Source organism: Trachymyrmex cornetzi, unplaced genomic scaffold, assembly GCF_001594075.2.
Source record: "Trachymyrmex cornetzi isolate Tcor2-1 unplaced genomic scaffold, Tcor1.1 scaffold797, whole genome shotgun sequence".
NCBI classification, from domain to species: Eukaryota; Metazoa; Arthropoda; class Insecta; order Hymenoptera; family Formicidae; genus Trachymyrmex; species Trachymyrmex cornetzi.
Genome location: NW_017300132.1, coordinates 223,640 through 248,610, shown reverse-complemented (window position 1 = coordinate 248,610; position 24,971 = coordinate 223,640). Strand labels below are relative to the sequence as shown.

The following is a 24,971-nucleotide window of genomic DNA, read 5'->3' as shown; positions in this document are numbered from 1 at the left end:
ACAACCGTTTTCGGTACTATCCTGAAATGGACGGCTCGTTGCGACTCTCTCACGATTTACTAAGCGATTTTCATGATTTTTCAGATCCTTCCACTGTGAACTTCGATCAACAAATATAAATTCGCAGATGTAAGTTCGATAAATATAAATTTAGTTAAGTTTCATACTATTTAGAAAGGTAAAATGATCGACTAAATGGAGTAACTATGATTTACAATTTTTACGATTTTAACATTTCAAACATCGGTAGAGACTGTAATATTTTTATTACATACATTTACTTTTTTTGACAAATGAAAGTACAATAATAAATTAAAACCTGAAATTTATTTCAGAAGTATTAACAATGTATCGAATATACGTAATCTAGATAACGTAAAGTAAAGTAATATATAAAAATTGGTCATTGCAATATTATAGCAATATATAAATTTTCATTTTATAACGTAACCAAATAATATTTATCACAATATAGCTCTGATATTTTTTACATACATTTTACTAAAATAATATATTTTTAGTGTACTAAAATATCTTACGCTGATATTACCATTTTATTACTTTTTATTTATATTTTATAGATGTATATTATATTAAAATAATACAATATATGTTTTTAGTATGCTGAAAATATTTTACGCTCATATTATCATTTTATAACAAAAAACTCCAAAACCAGGGCGAATGAGAGTCAGCGTGGTAATTAATACGCAATCTTAATTCTTCAATTCAAATTAGAATCTTTATTCCAACAATAGTACGTTTCAATTCACTTTGGAACCATCTTCAGCAAACGAATTTAAAATATCAATCCCTTCATGTCAAAGAAAAATCACCATCAGATTAGCAGATTTTATGTGGTAATCCCAAGACATAGAAGGAATTCGTCTCAATATTGGATCAAATAAATACAATTAATATTCACTAAAAAGTATCAAATTAAAAACGCAGCTCGAACGAAACATGACAGTCATCCAAAGTGAACTGAAACGTACTATTGGAATAAAGATTCTAATTTGAATTGAAGAATTAAGATTGCGTATTAATTACCACGCTGACTCTCATTCGCTCTGATCCTGGAGTTTTTTGTTGTTGAATTTGGGAGAGTCCGTAAGAAGATTATATTATTATTATTTATCATTTTATAATTTTTTAATCATATTTTTCTAAAAAACAGGACTTTATTTTTAAAATGTTCAAATATTTGACAAGTTCAATCCTAATAAATTCTTTGAAAATTGAACAGTATCTTCACAGAGATAGTATACGAATTTAAACTGTTTTGTATAGCATAACAATATTGTAGAATAAATGTGCGATTAACTTTCCGTGTAAATTCTAGTAACAAGCAAGCTAACAGAATTCGGCGGATGAACATTAAAGATTTCCTCTTGTGTGCTCGAATGCAAGCGGTCGGCAATTAATTCGACGCCTAACTTTCTTAACTGCGATGAAATATGCAAACTAAACGAGTACGTAACGCGTTGCTAAGTTGCGGTAAGATATCATGCTGATGATACTAGACGGAGAGAAAGAGAGAGTAGGCAAAGATAAAAGCTGCAAGATCTGGGAAAGCTCTCGAGATACTGATATCCGTCGGCGCCACAAAGTCGTATCTACCCCTTCGCTTGCTCACCCTTTACTCTTTTACTCGCCTCTCTTGCGTTATTTTCTCTTTGCCTATTTGTTTCCTTTCTCTCCTTCTCTTTCCCGAAATATATATGCTTCCACTCTCTCAGATCTTTTATTGCGTTACCACTGTAGTCTGATTTCGTACAGCATGTACAATCAGTCGGGGTAGCCGACCTCACTTTTCACCGGAGATAGCAAACGCTGATATGTGTAGCGATTCAATCGGAATTAGAAAAGAGGATGTGAAAAACAGATAGACATTTAAGTTGCATCTGGAATAAAGTGTGTGTAAAGTATACATTATATTGTTCGCTTATTCGTTATATAAATTTAATTAACCGATAATATTTTTTATACTTTTAATTAATGTCCTTTTATTGTAAAATTAATAATTGTTTAATAAAAAACTGAAAGGTAAATCACAGCTTTGTCCCAACATTTTTTCAATCCATATTTTACAATAATTTAGACTTTGATGAGTTCAAGATGCAAGAATTCGGAATTAGTGTTGTTACTTCACTGTTATATTCTGAATGTTAAACAGAGAATCGATATGCTTGAGGAAAGTTTAAAACTTTAATTTCGCAATCAAAGGATGAGTAGCAAGTTCATTCAAGCCGCAAATGAAGTTGACTAATACAATTTACGTAGTTTTATTGAGAATTTTCCCTCACAGATTTTCTCATTATATAGTTGATCGTAAAATGAAAGATAGTTGAAATCTTTGTGCGGGATAAAATAATCGGGCAAGTGACGAAATTATGGACCGGCAAGATGTTCACAAGTAAGAACAAAAAATGTCAAGACTTTCAGGATTTACGATGAGGAAAAGCAAAAAGAAGGGAAGAACGTCGGGAGTTCCCTTTGTTGTTGAAGTTACTCGGCTCCATTTATTCACTCTCTTCTTTCGTCACTCGTCGTTGACAAGGAATGGAAGGAGGAAGCCCGAGAAAAGCCGGATTTTCCGAGGCATCCTTCTTGCGTGACAAAACGCGATATCCCGGAACGTCCTTGATACGATATTGTTGCGGAAATGCTTTAAAGATTTGATGAATACGGGATATGAAACGGACAAAGTCAAGTATGCGTGAACGCATACCTTATCGTACAGAATACAAAAGACGTGAAAGATATATTATGCTAAGCGTTTGCATTTCCGCTTCCGTGATTATAAAATACTTTAATTTTTTATATTTTAGCATATTTTATTCGTTTAATAGCTTGAGGAAAGCGAGCGGTTGTAATGTGCCAGCTAATTATAAAAAGATGTCTTAGAATAAGCTTCATCCAAAGACTTCGTTTTAATAAGCCGATTAAATAGTGAGATTTCGAAGTACCGCAGAAACGTAAGTTGCGATATAAAGGCGAGCTTCTTTCATGTTACAATCACCTCGTGGATGAAACTCGCATAGCAGATGAATGGTGGGCATGCACGAACGACTTCAAGTCCCCCTCGCGGTTCGATGCCGTTTTCTTTTAAAAGGGAGCTAGAAGATTTACCGAAAGAATGAATACGGACGATTAACCAGTGAATTTCCTGCATTTCCGTACGGCACTTTTTACTCGTATTTTACGCTGGTGCGGTGGTACGATCCATTTCGAGTGCGCAACTCGTTCTTCGATTCACCACTTTTGTATAGACCGCGAAAAAGAAATCTCTACATCAAGATTCTGCATCCCACGAACTATTAGCTTCAGAATATTAGAATTTAATATTTTCCTTGCATTTTAGCGCCCGTTACGTAAAGAATACATAAAATACGACTATCAATATTTCATACAAATTTACAAAGTTCTTTTATAAAGTTGAAATAATACTTTACGTGTCTAAAATAACGGAAAACTTTGAAATAATTTTTCATTATTAATTATGTGCGTTATTATACATGTACATATATAATTTTATACATAATTTCCTACATAAAATTGTAGAATAAATGTTCCGTAACTATTTCTCGTAAAGATCGAGAGAACAACTCAAAATTATACTGTTAATTCATATAATAATTTTGAGTCGCGTGAACTGTTGAAATTAAATAAAAAATTATATATGCCACAGCAAATTAACAAAAAAACTCATTATTTTAACTAATTAAAGTAATAAATATTAAAATATTTAAACAATAAAAAAGCTTTTATATATACATATAAACAATCCATTCTTCATAAACAATATTCAATATGCATTTGCGTTATCACCAACAAATTGCAGGCTATTTAATCTGCACGACGTTAATTAATCAGCGAAACCGATTTATTCAAGCATCATTTAGATGTTGGTGGTGTCCTTTGTCAACTAGATGTGCTGAAGAGTAAAGGACGTCCACAGAACGATTTATCGTGATAAACCTTTCAACAAGATTCCCTACCCTTATTTATTCATCAAATTAACGGACGTTGATTAGGCGGGGCAGCAAAACATGGTTTAGGAAACTTCCCGTTGACAATTAATTACCGTCTGTATCATTTATTACTTAAGAGTTCCATGGTAAAGTAGGACATTATTCTATATTCATTTGCGAAAAACTTTATTGTACTGCAGACTGCCCCGAATTTAATGAATCATTTTTCACACGTGACTCCATGAATCTGACTTTTCCTAATCGAATAAGAAAGAGAATATTTTTTAAGCAAATCTTGATGTTTAACAATTAATATTTATATATAGAATTACAAATACATTTTTCAGTTCCATAAACTGCGCGCATTCGCATTCGATTTATCAAACTTGAAACGCAATTATAAACTGGACACATATTATGGAATTATTCGGAATAGATTTCGATCGGAATTATTTCATTTTCCCTGGAAAATATAATGGAAATCTAGAGAATAACTAAACAATTCCAATTGGAATTCATTCCGAATAATTCGGTAATACATGCCTAAAGCTGGAAATAACATCATAAATTATATTGATCGTTAATTTAATAATGGTGCTAGTAGGTATCATAAACCACTGTAAAGAATTTATGGCGAAAAATACCTCAGCCTGGGTTTGAACCTAAAATTTCTAACTTTCCAGAACCGACATCTTATAATGATCGGGAATTCATTAGGTTCAAGGCTGAGATGATATTTTTCGCAATAAATTCTTTGCAGCGTTTTAAGATGTTTATTAGTATCATTAATTGACAGTCAATGTAATTAATGATGTAATTTCCAGTTTCATACAGTTTATGATTGTTAAGTTTCAAGTCCAACAAATCGAATCGGACGCACAGTTTATAAAACTAAAAAATATATTTGGAGAAATTTACACATATAAATTATAAATATTATTAAGCACCAAGATTCTCTTCAATCGAAAATACTCTTATTTGATTAATTTTTATCAATTTAATTTACTCTTATAATTATTTTTCAAAATTGAATTGGTGAGAAAGAACATTATTTATTGCAAATTTTCAATCCTTAACATTTTAAATATTTGTTATAATTGTTCCATAAATTATAAAACTATTAAAACAGAACTCAGTAAAAATTAAATAAAAATTGAATCTTAGATTTTGACATTATACTTTTTTAATCTTATTGTTAGACGGAAATATATCTCATGAGGAAACCTCATCCACGAAATCATAACATATGTATCTCCTTGCATTATACCTAGTTGTTTTTGTAATCAGGAATCTCATTTGTTACGATAATATTGTTGTAAGAAATGAATGGACTCAATTGTAATGATCAGAGAGAGGCCGTTTGAGTTAGAATTAGAATGGAAATTATCTTGCCTCCGTCATTACTTCGCAAGTTATATCCGTGTGATCTCTTTATCTTTGTATCCATTTTCACTGTCTAAACGTCCTACACGTTACAAGCAGTGCGCGGGTGTCTCGAGGGCATTCACGGCGAGAAATCCAATTTCAATGAAAAGGCGGAACAAGAGGTTACGACGCGAGACAAATATCGTGTTTCAGGACGATACACCGCCGCGCAGTCATGTACGTGTTGTCTGCGTAAATTCCTCAGGCCTGTCGGCTTACTTGAGAGAGAATTTAACCGTTTTATCGCGAAAACAGGGAGTACGGCGAGAAACCATTACTGGAATTCCGCTTGTCTTCTCGTATTCAAATACTAACAACTCTTCCAATCGGATTACTGCGAGAGTCAATATTTTGAGAAAGAACCAAATAATTTTCGACAACTTATTTGCCACTATAAAGCTGTAAAATCAACGAGTAAAATGTAATCAGTACAGTAAATATGTCATTTATTTATTTAAAGCAATATTATTTTTTCTATTAAACAGCCATAGTAATTATGATTTTTTCATTGCGATATATTTTTAATCTCATGCATGTACAGTTCGTACAATGATATCAATAATTTGCACCGTACATCCATATTTAACAGTAAATTTAATTGCCCGGGTGCGACCACTTATACCAGACGCATTAATTAACTGTACTAAATACACGAAATTCATTACTGTTCGCTATCCGTAGGGATTAGGCCAGAAATCTAGCAATTATTTCGCAGCAATATGTCTACATCGTTTAGGAAATGGTATATCAATATCATACATATACATATAGATTGTCAATTTCTTTTTACTATATATCAGGTATTTTCTCATTTTCTCTTGAAACGTATTTTAAACAGAATTAAATAATTATATAAAAGTTAATAATTTTGAATAAAATTAATTAAATGCTCTGTAATATTGCTATGTATAATGTATATTATTATGTAAATATTATTTCAAATGGTTATTAATTATTAAATGCATAATTATCATATCATTTTTCAGAAAATCTAATTAGGCAAGTTATATTAGCTTGTTAAATAATATTTCTATAATTTAAATATCAAATTTCCATATTTTTCTGTTGTTAAAACGGTACAAAATTTTTAACAGTATATATTAAGGCAATAAATAAAATATACAAATTAAGATCACCATTTCACATAACTAATAAAATAAATAATTAAATTTTAATATTGTGTATGTGTGTATATGTTTCGTCAGAATTTTGATTCATGTATTTTATATCTAATAGGAAATATTAAACGAAAATATTATAAGTCAAATACTAGTAGTTCAAGAGGGCCATCGAGTAACTCAACGGACTCTCATTAGTAACACGATAACGGATGTTCGAGCATTATAAACCTGTAATCTGATGTACTAAGTAGCTGACGTATCTGTATTAACGCTGGTTACAAGAAAGCCACCAGTAGTGCCACTTACTACATCCAATATTATGTTGCATGATTGAATTTCGTAAATTATCTATAAACGCGATAACATAATGATATGCCAAAAGAGAAATCATGCACTCTCAGAGATTCTATTTGAAATAAATATAGTTCAATATTTGAACTATTTATAAATATTCTTTTTTATAGAAATTTATATATAACATGTAAAATTTTTGATGGATTTAGATTTATATGTGTAAATTAATATGCAAGATACATTAAATTTATTGTAATACTATAAAAAGAATTATTGACGATACTTTAAAACAATAATTATATTTTATTATGTATATCTAATGTGTGTAACTCTTCTATATTATAAAATATATTATAAAGTACGTTGTAAAATGTATATATTATATTATAAACATGTCAAATATAATTCTTTCTATATACGATGCACGACTTTTTTTTCAAAATGAACAATATAGATAGAAGTGTCTTTATGGTTGAAAAGAAAAGGACGGGACAAAAAATAAAGAAAGAAGAAGAAGCGCAAACAAAGTAGAAATCACTGGAGCTAAGAGTGAATTTCAAGATCCACATGTATCTTGAGTACAATAATTATTGCTGGAGACATTGCCGACAAACGTAGCTTAAGAGAGAGAAAGAGAGAGAGAGAGGGTAACTTCTAGAAAAGTTTGATTTGAGAAGCGGCTCTTAGTCAAAGTTTTCGGGAAAGCAACTTGCAGGGGAAAAGGACAAGTTCAGCTTCGGATAGTTAGGAAAAGACATCAACCCACGCGTCTAGTCCGACCCGTGTTTGATGACAAACTTTTCCTCGCTTGGTATAAACTCCAGATTGAATCGTAAAAAGAGTAAGAAATAATATTTCAATTATGATAATATCAGATCGATGCAAACGATGAACGAATAATTTTCGATCGCAATTCAAGATGCGATCGAAAGGCGTGAACAAAACATTTTGTTCTTTTCGTAATTACCAAAGGAAATCACGTATCTGTATTTGGGATAATTTAAATTTAAAATTTAGCGTCATTTTTTAACGTGAAATTAAAATTCAGCTTTATCGGCGTATATTTTTCAATATACGCGGACTGATTAATCATTCAACGACTGTATTTGTGATATTATTGTATAAAAATATTAGTGTTTTATTTTATCACATATATATCCACGTAAAATCAACGTGCGATGAATTTACATGAACATGTTTATGTTAGACGAGATCATCCATTTTTGTTTTCAGTTTGTTTAAAAGTAAATACCATAAAAAAACATCAGTTTCAGAGGAAACCGTATTTTTATTATTTTATTGAGTCGTCGCGTTAAGAGAGAGCATCGTGCGAAGAGTACTTCAAAATAAAACTATCCTGCAAAGTAAACAGTTGTCGAGATGCAAACTCACCAATTTTGACGACCGAAGGCAGCGCGTCGAGCACCGATGGCAGCTGAAGCAGCTGAAGAACAAAGATAGAGGCTACCAGGCAGCCCAGATTCATAGCTCATCTCGGAAGCCCTCCGCAGCGGCCTCTCGGTGGCCCCTCACACAAACACTACCGCACAAATTATGTGGTGGATAGGGTTTGACGTTTCTACGCACACGTTCACCTATACATAAAAAATGTGAATATTATTTATATTTATTATATAAGATGTGTCGTGTGGCTCCGTGAAAGAACGACTTGTAATCAATTGCGCATTTAATATATATGAAAAAATTTCGTAATCCTAGCGGGAGTTCTAGTGCAGAGGAACTCTTTAGACCGATAATCTATTTAAACCGGTTCTTATTTTAAAACCGTGTTAGGTAACCGTGTTAGGTAACGTCTTAAGATGCTAATATAGTTCTCTGATTGATTCATGACGTTTTAATATTATATTCAAAACGATTCTAAAAATCTGATTATAAATACCGCCCTTAGATTTAGATGGCTCTTTGATTTTCAAATACATAGGAACTGATGGTCCCATTGCTACTACATGTTTATTATTCAAATAGACGTAAAATGTACCGCTACTGCAATCACTGCAATCGAAATTAATATTATGACTAAATTTCCTAAAATAATTTTAATTATAATCTTTTAATATGTATTATTCAATTATATATATTATAATCTTTATAATATATCTTTATAATATATCTTTAAAATAAATCTGAACTGTGTGCGCAAATACAGGAGAGTTTTGTACCTATTACAGTTTAGTCAGTTTCTGTTTAAAGAAAAAAGAATTTTTTACTGGTACGTTAATTAAAAGTTCGCGTTGAAACAGGCTGGAGATAGAATGTATCCACAATGTTGCCCTTTACTGCGCGTAAAATTCAAGGGCCGGGCATATCCTACTACAAATGCGGAATACATTTTTCAACAAAGAAAAAAAAAGATTTCCACAAGCATTTTGCCAGCAAACAAAAATTTCCCGTTTTGCCATGAACGATGTTTGAAACGTTCGATTCGCCGACAGGTATTTCTTGCTCGAGATGTTTCTAGGTGATATTTCAACTAAGCAAACGATTCTTGCTGAGAAATATGTACATCGCCTATACGCAGAGTATCGTTCATGAATTCCTGTGACATAACGCGGAAAACTTATCGTCACTCATACTTTACGTTCTAAATTTCAGTGGCGCTCGGCCAAAGGGTTAGAGGGCAGATGTCTACTCGTGTAACTTCACGTTTCTAGCAAACGTGATACGTGCGACCCAACATTTTAGACAAGGAAGACTAGTGAGAAAATGTACTGGTAGCATTTGCATTATTTCAAGGAATTTATATAATAAATCAGATCATATATATAAGTTATATATATAAACGATAATTTGTACTAATTAATTTTTATACGATAATTTCATATCATATTCTAGTTCGAAACTAATATTAATGCAACTAATATTCATCACAAATCATTCGACCACAAATATATTTAAAGGAATTAAATATTATGAATTAAATTTTTTAAGTATTGAAATCTTCTCTTCATTTATACAATAATATAAATTTATAATTGTTTAGAGAATAATCTGAAATAATGGTTTATATTTAATATTTTGTGTGAACATCCTATAAAAGTGAACATCATATTACAACGTATGGATGCAACATGAAATGCGAGAATCATTTATAAAATTTTATAGTCAAAATGTACAAGCGGTGAAAACACAAAATCACATAATGCATTTATTCTACTTTGAATGTAACGTGCGTTCAATGCTTTCATGTTTCATTAAATCAATACAATGCATACATATTATTATATAAAAGAAAATTTAAAGGTATTATATCTATAACGTTACTATAACGTTGCAATACATTTATTTTTTATCATAGCCAAGCAACTAAACTTTCTTAGACTCGTTTCGTCAAATTTTCAGTTTAGGTCAACGAAATTAACTGTCTCCATTTCCATTTCATCATCTATGCATCATCTTTACGAGCAAACAAAACCGAACGATTTACTTGACAAACTTTGCATTTCTCTTCTTACTCAACGCGTTTCTTGCTTGCCGATGCTGTCTCGTGAATCAATAAAATTACGAAATAACCGCGGTGTTTTGTCACCGGCTGTACGCTCGCTGGCAGAGACCACCGGTATTATTTGATTTTAATTCAATGTCATGATTTCTTTGCGAAACAAGGAACAGTTTGTGAAACTTCTCGCACGGCTTCCTTCGTAGACATTGCTGTCGTCGCAGTGGTATTAGAAGAAACAATGGCACGATATTCAATTCGCAATGTCGCGCATTCGTCTGCGAGGAAATCCGCAGACTGTCTGGCGACTTCCTCACGAATTCCTCACAGATATTCTCATACAGTAATTCTTTCATTCGGCTTTATTATGAGAAGGTGGACGTATTTCTTCCATCTTCCAATGTGGAAATCCGACCCGAGTAATTGTGAATCTTTTATTTAGTCGTAGAAGAAAAAACATCCTAAGGCTAACAATAAATCTCATTAGAAATATAACTATATGTTGCGAAAGATAACTTTTTTTTTACTAGTTGAAGAGAGCAAGAACATTGAAGATACCATTTTTAAGATGTAATTAATTTAAAATTATTACTGATTAAAAAAAATTTTTATTTCCTGAGATATTTCTGTCTTATTAACATTTCCAATTATTAAGTTACTCAAAGTTTATACGTTTGAAAGAAGATAAAATCGTGAAAAAATTTCTTTTACGTTAGAATACACGCATAACGAATTCAAAGTAAGAGAAACGTTATCGTGATTGGCTGAGGTAATTAATTCACTTTCCTCGCAAGGTGACATACTATTTGTAATCTCGCAATTAGCACGTCGGAAGAGGTGAAAGACCGCGAACATCTGGAGTGAAAATATATCAAGTCCTCAGTTCCGTCGTCTCGTAGAAGACTCCTTTGAGGGAAGAATGAGAAGGTTGTTAAGCCAAAATCTTCCGGGAATTTAGAAAGATTCGCTCTACGTCGCATCCAGGTTGCCTTAATCGCGCCGCTTTATTCGACGATAATTCGTCGCGGCTATAGAAACGCCTTAATGGCATAGAAGAAAAAGCGGCATGCAAGTGTGCGCGCAAATAGGATGAAAATGAAGGTGATGAGAAGAAGGTGAAGAGTTCGTGAAGAGTAGAACAACGCAGAGAGAGAGAGAGAGAGAAGGAAGGAAAAAAAGAGGGGGAGGGAGAGAAAGGCAGTGCTTTAAATATATATATTTCTTTCTACTCCCTTTTCTCCTGTAGCCGTCCGCCATCTTTGGTGATTTACGGTCGTCCTAAAACATCTTCGCGATATCGTATCCCGCCCACTCAGGAAGAAAATAGAAGGAAAGCGGCTTATGCTGGTCCCAGAATTCTCGTTAACACCATCATCTCCGTCACCTCCGATATGTGGATTATATACGAGAGAAATCGCTTACTAAGGGGCGTCGTATCTCGTTTTTTTTCCCCTCTTTAATCATTTCTTCGTGGCATTTTACGACGAATTTAGATCAATCGATTTTCGATCTGACCGAGCAATAGGTGAGCATCGTCAACGTTCGTCGGATCTCTAATTGAAATATTTCGCATACCTTGTCAGCAGAATGCAGTTTTGCGAACATGCAGGTAAGTTTTACAGAAGATTTGTGATTGAACAACCGATATAAAATCGTCACTGATATAAAATTTTTACATAAAATCTTTTTTCTCGATACATTTGAAAAAAAAAGATAGAATATTATCTACACATATTAATCAAGGAAGTTACGTAAAAAAGGATTTCCAATTTAGTAAATCGCTCGAAAATTTAGTAAATTCACATGTAATTCTTCAGATTTTATAGCAACGCGATCTCGCCTATATAGTACAACGAGAACTCAAGTAAAGTGCATCCTATGTTCCTCTTTCCTTTTTCTCGATTTGTCTGTTCTATCGCACCCTTTTCTTCGATTTCCTGTGGCGTTTAATGTTTCGGATATCGATATCGTAACTTCGTATGATCATTTCGTGGCGCGATGCAATAAAATTTAATCATCCGTACTACTATCAACGAGAGGGCAAAGCTGGTACAAAAGTACACTCCACTTTAATCCATTCGTTTATACGAATGTCGTAAAAAATAGATACGTTTACTTATCGGAATAGAGATAAGAACAATTAATATTAAATGTATAAATGTTAGCAATTTAAAGTAATTCACCATTCATTAAAATTTTTAATTCGTCTTTCAAAAATATAAATTATTACGAAATAAGATTCTTCTTTATCCAAAGTAAAATTAATTAAATAGACTAATTACCAATTAATATTAAGTGATTTATCTATAGACAAACTATAACATTCTCTTTAACTTTTAACTTAAATATATCCACAATATTAATTATATAACTAAGCCACACTCCATTGAGATACTTAACGTAGGTGAATTGTACAAATGGATTGATTATATTGCCTTACTTATCGATATCATTCTTAATAAACAACATTTACTTGCATAATGAGGCTGCAATTATGCCATGAACATAATACACGACATAATATACGAAGTAATACTAACCCATCGTTATCATGAATTATAATAAATATAGTATAATATTCCCGCGATATTTATTGTTAGTAGTGTACGCAATGTATTATTGTTTCCATATTTTACTTTCCAATACTATACATGTTAAACAATTCGCATATGGAAGAAATGATTAAACTTATGTGGTTAATCGCGACGATAGAATCGAAATTATGCATAAAAGAATACGCACGATTTCATTTGTATTAAAATTTAAAAAATTAATAATATGCTTCGCTCTTATTCCGCTCATCATTAATTTCTATAACGATGTTCAAATAGAACTTTAATTTATTAAATCCTGGACTGAATAATTATTACTAAATAATTCAATACGTATAATTTAATACGTATGAAATCTAATTAAAGCAATCGGAAATGCGTTATTTTAATCTAATATGAAACGTGCATCTATTTTATCATACTGATTCAGTCGTACCTTTGTAGCTCTAATTTTCAATTGGCTCTTACGATTTATATATATATTATATATAATAAAATAAATTATTATAAAGAATACATAATAAATTGGGTTATATAGAGAATGGGACGCATTATGTTATTTGCAATTAATGACGATAGAGCCGAATGATCTAAAAAATATACAAAATAATCAATGTCATTGAAATCGTAAAAATCGATCATTTTTAGCGCAACTGCAGTATTTTGTCACCACAGCGTACTGTTATGAGCAATATAAGCAAATATAACTTTCAAATAAATTCCTGGTTTGTCGTGTCAATTTATCCAAAATAATCAATATCCATTTTATATTAATATCGTTTAATGGCGACGTAATTGGGCATATTCGTCAATCAATAGCGACAATTTACGTAAAAAGGTGTAATAAATTAAAATATTTTATCATGTAATAGTATTTCGATACAAGTTGCAAAAAAGGAAAACAAAAGGAAATTATTGCTCGGTTGACAAGTCACATCGCAGACAGTGAACTCCAAATTATCAGAACAATTCGTTTCGGTTCGAAAGCTATCGATTTTGCTAACGAACCGAGTAGGATCGCGTCGTGGCACGGAACTCGCTTACCAAATTGGAATAAATGAGTTATGTATATTGTTTTCACCAATCACATCCCCGAAAATGTCGCAGAAGATTAGAAAAAAGACAAAGAGTAGCGTTGTTTTTGCAATGACTTAAATGGATTGGATAAACTAGATTTTACACTGAGAATGACTATTGCCGAAATTTATCTTTTGAAACGTTTCTATAAATTTGAAAATATTTCTGAATTAAAAAATTAAAAATAAGTAGATATAACACTGCTTCTTGTAAAATTAATTTCAATTTAAAAAACTCAAAAATATTAAATTTAAAAAAATGTAGTCGAAATTTTAATATGTAATGTTTCGATTAAAATTGTCAAAAAATTGAAAGATTCAATCCAATTTCATGATAAACACGTAAATTTGCTTACCAATTTAATATCTAATTTCTTGCGATCAATTTTGTCCTTTCAATCCCGCATCGGGATTACTTAATCAATTTTTAACTCTAAGGTTAATTCGAAGTATCCATAAAATCGCATAAAAGTAATGCATGAACTCACTAACTGCATTTGCTCCGCCCGGATCGCATTAAAAATACAAATTAATCCGCACTTCTCACGTTTACTACTTACTTGAGCTTTTAAAAAGTTTTCTATTCTCATCTTTAAGCGGTCAAGTAATTAAAATGGCGCCTACTTACTGCGTTTTGCATCGCGGCAGTCGTTTACGTCCGGCAACTTTCGGCAGTGGGGAAAACCTCACGGGACGCTTGGAGAATCGTTGGGACGACGTCTCGAGGGGCGCGGAGACATTCGAAGACGTTGACTTTTAAGAATACCGGCGTGCAAAGACGTGCGTGGTCCTCGCGACGCGCGTAAACATAACCTCCGTATGTAGTGTGCGGACCGTTATCATCGCGGAAACATAAACATACACATCCTACCGTGACAGAGGCCGGCGCGCGACTGCCGCTCAGCCGTTCGGTCGTCGACTCGCGACGTTGGCCGAACATTCCCGAGCTCCGATTCTCGCCGAGCGGCCACGTGCTCGCCGGCCAATCACGCTCGCGCTGGCCCACGTGCTCGTACGAACAGACCATGTGAGAACGATTAGCGCGCGCTTTGCTACCTTTATGGAGCAACGAGTTTTACGGAGAAATGCCGATGCTCCGTTTTGAAGTAAGGCGCTTTTAAATGCGATGCCATTTCGAAGTAACGAGTCGACGAGATGCCGTTTCGAACGTTAAGCCAGAGGCACACACGATGCAAATTTTCCTGCAGTTTTTCTCGACTATAAATTCTTTGGAAGTCTTTTGAAGTTTTAGTGCAGTAATATAGTCGCATAAAAAAGTCACATTAAGAAAGGAAGAACGATTTAGTTATTGCTGTGCTATTATAATAATTCGGAAATAACGTAAAGATATTAATACTTTAATAGTGTATTTAGAGCACCAATCGCGATATACTTGATTAAAAGAAATGAAATACAATTACAGATAGGAAAGAATGCAAATTAAATATTGTAATGAATATACACAGCCTTGATTGCATTATTAAATATGTATTTAATAATAAAACTAAAAATACGACGTGATTAAAAGCGTTACAGCACAATCAAACACGATGTGCTTGATTACCATAAAAAAAATAAAATACAAGAGATAAAAAACCTAATTAAATGTTGTAATAAATATATAATAACAACAAAATCAGAGCATACGATACGATTTTTCGTAATTACATGCAATTTAATAAATTACTAGAATACACCATACAAGACGCAAAATTTTTAGTAATAATTTACTAGATCGCGTGCAATCTAACAAAAAATCATGTCATATTCTTCTGAATTTATTGTTGTTATATATTTATTATAATATTTAATTCATTTTATTTTTTTTAAACGCATCATGATTAGTACTATACAAGCACTTTTAATATAAAATTAATAACTAATATTTTCGTTATTTCTGAATAAAAAATAGCACACGGCAATAACTGAACCATTCTTTCTTTTCTTGCTGCGACTTTTTGGTACAAGAATTTCAACACTGAAACTTTAAAACTTCCAAAGAGTATATTGTCGAGATAAATTCTACACAATAATAAAAAATATAACCAAACATTAACTTTCGATTTAAAAGACTCTAATAATCAATGCAACGATTTTTATATGCACTGCTTTATATATTTCTCAATATAATGTATAAATTTTATTGAGTAAAGAGATTTTCGTATTTATAATAAAAATACGAAAATTTATAATAAACTTAGATGAAACATCTTATTTTGACGCTTTACTTTCATCGCTTGGAAAAAAGTTACAAAACGCGAAGTTGCATCATAGGGTAGAATAAAGGGGTTGGAGGCCGCCATATTAAGTTCTACCAGCTACTACCTGTTTTAGTAGGTCTTTCATGCTTCTCATGCACGACTACACGCGCCGTAAACTTAAAAGACTTTTATGGCAATTTTGCTGGCGACGAACGCAGGGATCGTTGCTCTGCACCGCTTCATAAACTTCTTTTCATTATAAATTTCATGTTCCCAGACGTGTACTCCATTTCTTTCACATATAAATGGTGATTTTGGAAAGTTGAAACATTAGCGATAACAACTTTTACGAACGCAACGCACAACGCTGAACGATAAGCTACTTGTTCTCATACAAGGATTATGCAAAAGCTAATGTTGTTTAAACTAAAATATAATAACAAATATGATGGAAATAAAATTTAAAAAAATATAGTTATGTTAATTTATAGTCATTTTTATCATTGTATTCTTAAAATATCAAAGAATTTATCGAAATAACGTAAAAATACGGAAGCTCATTTTTGCATTTAAGATATATTCAAAAGAATATCAAGTAAAATCAATTAAAACTGTTTTAGAAGAACGTCTATTACAATTTTTAAGAGTACGAGTTAGCCAAGACATGAACCCCATGATGGATTGAAGTCGAGTTTCCAAGTGGTTTGGCTGGAGTTGCAGTCGAACATGGCGCAATAGTTGCTTACGCATCCGGAGGATGGCAGTATACTCGATGTTGCTAATATTATGTTTTTTTTTTTTTAGTTTTTTTTATGATACATTTCTGCTGTATCAGGAGACGCTGTAGTATCTCGCGCCAAGTATATTTTTCATCAAGTCCTTCCTTTGATGAGTGAGACACTATTGCGTATCCTAGAAAGGAGGATGCATCTGTGGAAATAAAACATTTTTGGCGACGTTATTGAAACATATACATAGATATTGAAGGAGAATGTACTTTCTTTTTCAATTGCGATATAGATTTGGCGTGTATTAATGATTTAGAATGCATATTTTGTAAGACTCATTCAGAAGGTATATCGTATATTATATATAAAATAATAAATAATTTAAAAAATATACAACGCAAAAAAGAGGACTCCTAATTGTAAGCATTTTTTCTCAAGTATGCAAAGAACTATTTTAATATAGCGCTTTTTAACGTTGCAATTACGTAATAGTATCTGAAATAAAATACGTACCTATACCTAGAGCATGGATCGAATAATTATTCGCGTCCGAATGAACCCACAATCATACCGCAGAAACAACACAAAATTTTCTTCGATTTCCGTGCAACTTTTGTGAGAACGATCCGATCCGGTACTACTATTTTCCCCGGAGAATCCATTTCCGAGGCGACACGGCGGTCGTTCCTAACTCGTTCGTCATCGATTCCGCGCTGATCGGAGGCCGGCGGAGGGTGAAGTTTCAGCCGCACAAATTAAAACCATTACTAATGGCATCGAGCCCCGAGCAGGAAACCCACCCTTATTCCGGAGAAATAATTCCTCGGTGCACTCGCATCGACAGCACGAGGCGGAGAATTGCACTCCTCTCTGAACGCTATGGAGAACTTTGAATGCGGTCAAATGCACCGACAGTGAAAAACGCCCGTGACCCGCCAGACGCGTGGAGAATAGCAGAGAGGAATTTATTATCATCAGACATGACGGCCGTCTCTCAACTTCTTCTTATATGTGCATAGACATTGCAAGAATTTTACTTTACTGTTATACATTTGCAGGAAAACGTCGGGAAATAACGAGAAAAACATCAATGTCTTTCACATAAAGTTAAAAATTTTATAAAAATGTCTGTAAAAATAACAGTTTTAGAATATGCGTTCGTATTTAAAATATGTATATACATTTATCATCTACATTCATGAGTTGAGAACTTCCATTTTCAGGATTTTCTACTTTTGCAATGCTTAATACTAGTCTGCAAATTCTGAGGTCCAAGGAACTTTTACATTTGCAGATGTACGAATCTCGCTTTGTTGAGGAACTTTTCTATTCAGACGACTGTACTATTGATATAACATGACGCACAACTGTAATTTATTGAAAAAATATATAATATTATGTAAATGTTTGAACTTGATTTCATAAAATTTAAAGTTTCAGTCTACTGCGTATGTACATATGTTTGTATATTCTATTAAAAAGTTGTTTTATTAAAGTCAACCCTAAATTTTAAAGTGGAATGAATGAAGAATGAATTTTCTACGATTTAATTTTCAGAATTTACTTTTCCACGTAGAAAAGGAAACGAAAAGAATGGGTGTGACATCGATCCCACGAAAAGAAAAACCGCGAGAAATTGTCGAACAGAAACGTCTTGTGGAATGTCGCGCGATTCCACCGAGCTTTTACATTAGAAGACTTTTGGACGAAATCCAACACCTATAGATTTATCGTCGTAAGACATAATGATGTCATTGTATATATGAATGAACGATCATAATGCTATTGTATTGCTAGTATACATTATATACGTGCATAGCCAATTAAAGTTTAAAAAAATTTATGTCGTATCTACTTTAAGTATATCTAAAAAAATTAATAAAATTAATGAGAAAACTAAAAAAGTTTATTAATTTTAAATTGTTAAAATAATAAAACTTAATAATACTTTTAAAATTTAATTGTCTTCAAAATATTTAAGTACAATTTTTAATAATTTCATAATGTTTTAATAAAAAGTAATTCTAATATTAATTTATTTTTTAATAGAATATTATTTTTAAATCATGTGTATATATATATATAATAGTTTTGATTTTTTTTGTAAATTATACATTCATTTCATTCGCATGTGCACATAGAAGAATATATAACTTAAGATAAAATTTGCTTATGATTATTATTGTGCTAATTCATATATGTACATATATGTATATTGTTACATCCATCTATAGACGTAATAAATATATAAACTGTGCATCTCTTGATCTCAAGCATAATAAAACCTCCATTTAAAAAACATAACGGTTTGGATTTATTATATTACGTTTTATAATAATATTCGGGAGAAATACACAGGCGCATTTGCTATCCAAAATGACTCGCACGAATCGCTATTATTCCAAAGAATGACTCGTCTGGCGTCGTCGGTATAATCGATTTTCTCTTTATTCCTAATATGCAGAGAATAACAACAAATAGATGTCTGCTTGGTCGCAAATAATATAATTTTCTAGTAATTTAGATATCGAATAATACATTCAGATATTTACTGTGCTCAAATAAGATAACGATATAATTAGTATGATAGCAATAGTATACGTAATTTTTGCAAAAAGGTAATATACAACAGTCAATATTTTCGTTTGTATTTCTAAGTCAGTAGTCTTTCAAATATAAATTATATAAATATATACAGATATTATTTGTAAAAACGTTTAACATATATTAATATATTTATTATAATTTTGCTCTACCTTTTGTGATTATCGGTTTGCATTAGAAGATCAGAGAAAAAGGAAAAGAATCTCTTTAAATGGATTCCAAATTGAATATACATACTTAGGAAACATAACGATCTCTGTCAATCTTTTCAAGTTGTATTTTAATAATAATACTGCTGGCTGAATCTGTTGCAATTCCAAAGGAAGTTTTAGTTAGGAGAGCTATAATTAAACGAATGGCAGAAAATAATGCAGTTTTGTTCGTATTTGGATACCAAATAAATATATAAATGTTTAGAATAAGAGATGTACTAATTATTTTCCTTCTCGGACCGTCGTCTTTTGTCAAAGACGTGGTGGTGGCTTCTTCTACATATATCCACTGATATATGAGTTTTTAATGCTAGATCCGAACGGCCTATCAGAAGAGATTATTATGACAAAGATATTCTCAGTGGTTCGTCGTTGCCTTCCAAGAGGTAATGATGAAATAAAATCTGATGTGTGCTCTGGATGAATTTGAATTTAGATTTTTGGTACACAGAGCTGCAACTATTCAACTCTCTACGCCACGATCGCTACTAATTATTAAAGCTGATTTACTTTTTTACAGAAATAAAGTCTGGAAAAATTACACACCCAGGTGTGCCTTCAAGACCAAATATGCAAAATATAAAAGTAGAACAGATTACGCATTAATGAAATATTATTGGAAACCTCATTTTAACTTGGACTCTAAACCTAATTAATTATAATAAAACGTTACTTTTTGCGTCATATATATATATAATTTTATTCTCGCTACACTTTTCATTTTAATATTTTTATGGGTATTATAATATTTTTATATTTTAATACACAGGCACTATACTAGATACTATTTAATACTATTACAGATAACATTTTAATGCTTTTATAGATAAGTATTAAAATAAGCGGTTGTGCACTAATTATAAAATATTTTTGTGCTCTTACATACGCATACACGCGCGCGCACATACATACATAGATTAAAACATATTTAGGAGTATAACTTTACTAGATACTAGGTGGACTAATTATGAAACTAAAATAAAAGATTAATCAGCATAGTATCATTTTAAAATGTATTTTTTTCTACATACATATATAATAAAATTTTATTATTAACTTATATAATTACTTAAATAAAATATATGTCGATATGCAATGTTGCGTTCATATGTATGCGATACAAACTATATACAAACCATAGATCGTGAGCTGTGTAAATAATGTCCAATTTATCATAGTAAAAGCAGAAATGAAATCTACATCCGCGTTGATTACAAAAGTTTCTCAAAAAGATTGTTATATCTATAATTTATCCTTTAAATCTAGACTATAAGAATATTTTTATCCTTTTCATTTTGATAGAATCAGAATCGATCATTCATGACTGTGCTGTCCATTAAATTAGTTTACACCACGCGTTGCATTAATATTAAGTGTTAAACTTAATTCCTGCCGTTTTTCGATTCTAAAATTGATTTGGGAAATACCTTAATCAAAGTATTATTAATAAAGTATTATTAATTAGTAATAAAGTAGAAAATGGAGGAAATTACTTTGATTAAGGTATTCATTCATCTTCCCTTCGAAACAAATCAATTTTGGAGACGAAAAACGGCAGGAATTAAGTTTAACACCTAATAATTCTGGCTCATAATATTAGTTCTAAATAATATTCTATGTTAATTTCCAGGTAGTTCAATAACTTTTCATTAAACACTTTATTGGATGCAGAAATTATCTGCAATGTATCCTGAAAATCGCTATACAATTTATTGGTAGTTTCGTAATGAAAACTACGTCTTTAATATTTTTTCATCTGCACCTTTAAATTGGCTTAAATTATTATCATATTTTGAGCCTGCCTAAGTATATAGCACTCACAAAGCATTAACAAAGCGCTAAAAAAAGCTAATATATTCGCTTTGCAAGCGCTGCTGTGTTACTTGGGTGATATCCAAGCAAGGTGATTATCTACAACTAATGGCGATAATAATAGCGGTGATCACATAAAATAGACATCATCAAACGATAAGCGCTAATTACAGTTAAATACAGGTAGTTAGCCGCGATAATGACAAAAATAAGCGCAATGCAAACTGTTTAACCTTAGACTGCTATGATACGTAACTTTAATGTGTAAATAGAGAGATCACTGAGCTATGCATGGTTAATAGGTGGTCCATATAAATACAACTTTTACAAAAAGAAAAGAACGATGAATCACACGCTATATCTTTAGAAAAAATATGTAGGAAATATCACAAGAAACTGTGATTGCTGAAATGACGTATATAGAAAAAAGTAAAATAATAATTGTATGAAGAAAGTTTTATTAAATAACATATCCATTTCATTCTAAAATTGAATTTAATAATGTATTTCTTCTTTCTTTTTCTTTCAAATTAATAATTAGATTATTAATTAGATTATTATTTGTGTGTGTAAAGTATAAAGCTAGATCTAATTATTTTTTAAATTGTGGAAAATCTTGTATTATATTGCATTAATTAGTAGCATTTCCTCAGAATTAAAATTGGATCAAAATTTATGGGAAAAAAGTTACCGAAAAAATTTTTTAAAAACATAAAAATTTAATAGTATCTTTATATAAAATTTGATTATGTGCCAAAATATTTAAACATAAAACTTTAAAAACTTCGTATATAACATCCTTCAACGAACGATAGTTCTAATTTTTCTCATATTTATTTAGTTTGCTCAAAAATAAGGCAAGAAGTACATATAAAAAGCATTTAATAAAGTTCTTGAATTTTCCGCACAATTAAATATTTTTTTGTCGTGTCACACAAAAGAGTGTGCATTTAAGATAAAAATTGTTTATCATGCATAACCCATACATATAATTTTCTAGTAATTTAGATATCGAGTATTTTATACATATTTATTATTCTGCATTATGCTTACGTAAGATAATGATATACTTGATATGATATAGTGTTGAGCAAAAGTTTCCATAAGAAATAAAAAATAATAAATAAAATAGATTATTCAATATATTCGAATTAAGCGAACGACGAATAATTTATTCGTTATTTGTTATTTTTATTCAAAAATAATAATGAAAAAGTAATCGAGAGAAAATTGGAAAATACGTTCGATCAGATTATAATCGATTATAGTCACTTTCACTTAAATTAATCTACACAACGTTACATCAATAATTCTGGATAATATTTTAGCAATATTCTGTGCTAATTTCCGAGCAGTTCAATGTCTTTCCATTAAATATCTTATCGAAGCTCGGATATAGGAGTTACCTACAATGTATTCAGATACTACTGTAAAATTTATTAGTGGTTTTGTATCGGAAGCTATTCTCTCAGTATTATTTCGCCTTTATCTTTAAATTGCTTAAATTATTACCATGTTTCCGACATCCGGGCAAAGGTGATCGCTTACAATTGCAGATGGTAATAATAGCAATGGCATGGAAAACAATCGCCACCAAACGTTAAATTAGCTGTTAAATAATAATTAATTACAGGTACTTAACTGCAATGATGACAAAAATAGGTGCAACGCAACGTGTATAAAAAATTAGATAGAAATTTCTAAAAATAAATAAAATTGATTAAAAAACTAAAAGAAATTATTAAAATTTAATATTTCACTTTATATAAAATTTGATTATGTGTGAGTATATATTTTAATATCAAACTTTTAAGAAAAGAACACTTCATAATATGTTTCAATGAGAAATAATTGAAATATTTATATATTAATTTGCTTAATAAGGTATATATGTATTATTAAAACAATATATAGAGTAAATCGAAGTTTGTTGACATAGTTTTCACAATTTTGGCATTAAACTTTTTTAAATTAAACATTAAAGTATTTAACTATTATAATTATATATAATATATAAAATGTACACTAATATGATAAAAAAACTTTTCTCTATATTTTCATGCCAGTAACAATTTTAACTATATTGTATAGTTGTTTTGCAGTAAATAAAATACTAACAGAGGTTACATTATAGTCAGCTTGCCCTGATAGTGGTGTAAATTGATATCACAATAACGTAAGTTGCCTATACAATAAATTCTATATTAAACTAATGAAAATGTGATAGACATAAAAAAACAGACTGCATATATGTATTCTTGGTAAAGATTATATCTTTTAAAGTTTTGTAATGATATTTTGTAATAATCAAATAGCAAAATATTATTACAAAAAGAAAATTTAAATTATTTTAGTTGTAGCTTTAATATAAAAATATTAAACATAAAGCGTTTCGTCCAATTAAGTTGTAACTCAATGTTCACACGCGTGGTATATGTGATATAATAGTAAGTCAAACTAAACTTTCCTTAAAAATTGTTCTTAAAACGAGCCAATGTACCACCACATACGTAAAATTTTATTTTACTAACAGGGATAGGAAATAGTAAATAACGCGCCGTTTATCGTTACTTTTTATAATAATGATTTGGTAATGCCATGCAATTTTTTATGACGGTAATGATATTTTTAACTGAAAGCTAAGATTAAAGAAAAGTCATTTTTGAAAAGTAACTAGTCCACTATGCGTTGTCTATTGAATAAAAGTAATTCATTATTTATATAACGAGTTAAAATAACGAGTCAACGCGTTACAAATAATGAGTTACTTTTTTTAATAAGTAACGCTGTAAGTAATGTTGACAAGTTGCATTTCAAAACGATTTTCTCAATCTTAGCTTTTAGTTAGTTATCGTAAACGTTACAATAAATTGCAACGTCATTAATAAATCACTATAGACAGTAACAGTAAAAGAAACAGTTCCATGAATAACAAATTACTGTTATTACTCAAAATAATATATCGTATAGTAATATGCCATTCTTTTAACTAAAGTATTATAACTAAAGTATTATAACTTTTCTTTTGACTAACAATACGACACTAATGTTAAATTAATTTTCTCAAGTTGAACGATATTAATACGAAATTATATATGCTTAAAAATCTATTTATTTTCACTTGAATCAAATATTTCTTTTTTATTGTAATATTTGTTTGATCTAAACGAAACTTAAAGAAAAAGTACTTTTTTATGTTATAAAGATTTTATGTTTTATAACTTTTCCATTGTTTCTCTCTTTATAAATGTATAAACCGAATGCAATGCCTCTTGTGCCAATGAGCTTCATCTCCCCTATTTCTTGAATTTTTTTGAATGAAACGGATTATTTTTCACATATGCACAAACAAAAGAGAGATAAACATTACTTATCATGCGATAACTTGTGTATATAATTCTCTAGTAATTTAGATTTCAAAAATGTTATGTATATATAATTTATATTATATTCAAACCCAAAATAATAATATATAATTAATATGATAGCAATATATATATATATAAATATATATA

At 30.8% G+C, this 24,971-nt stretch overlaps 1 protein-coding gene across 5 annotated transcripts in view; it reads right to left on the bottom strand.

The window, feature by feature from the left end:
• Nucleotides 1–14,777, bottom strand: part of LOC108768464 (glutamate receptor ionotropic, kainate 2) — a 141,046-nt gene extending 126,269 nt beyond the window's left edge. For all 5 annotated transcript variants that reach the window (XM_018518895.1, XM_018518897.1, XM_018518896.1 and 2 more), the window contains exons 1-2: nucleotides 14,528–14,777; nucleotides 8,207–8,409 (exon numbers count right to left, since the gene is read on the bottom strand). In XM_018518895.1, coding sequence (XP_018374397.1) covers nucleotides 8,207–8,300 — 94 coding nt within the window. In that variant the 5' untranslated portion in view covers nucleotides 8,301–8,409; nucleotides 14,528–14,777. The remainder of the gene's footprint in view (nucleotides 1–8,206; nucleotides 8,410–14,527) is intronic.
• Nucleotides 14,778–24,971: the final 10,194 nt, after the last annotated feature.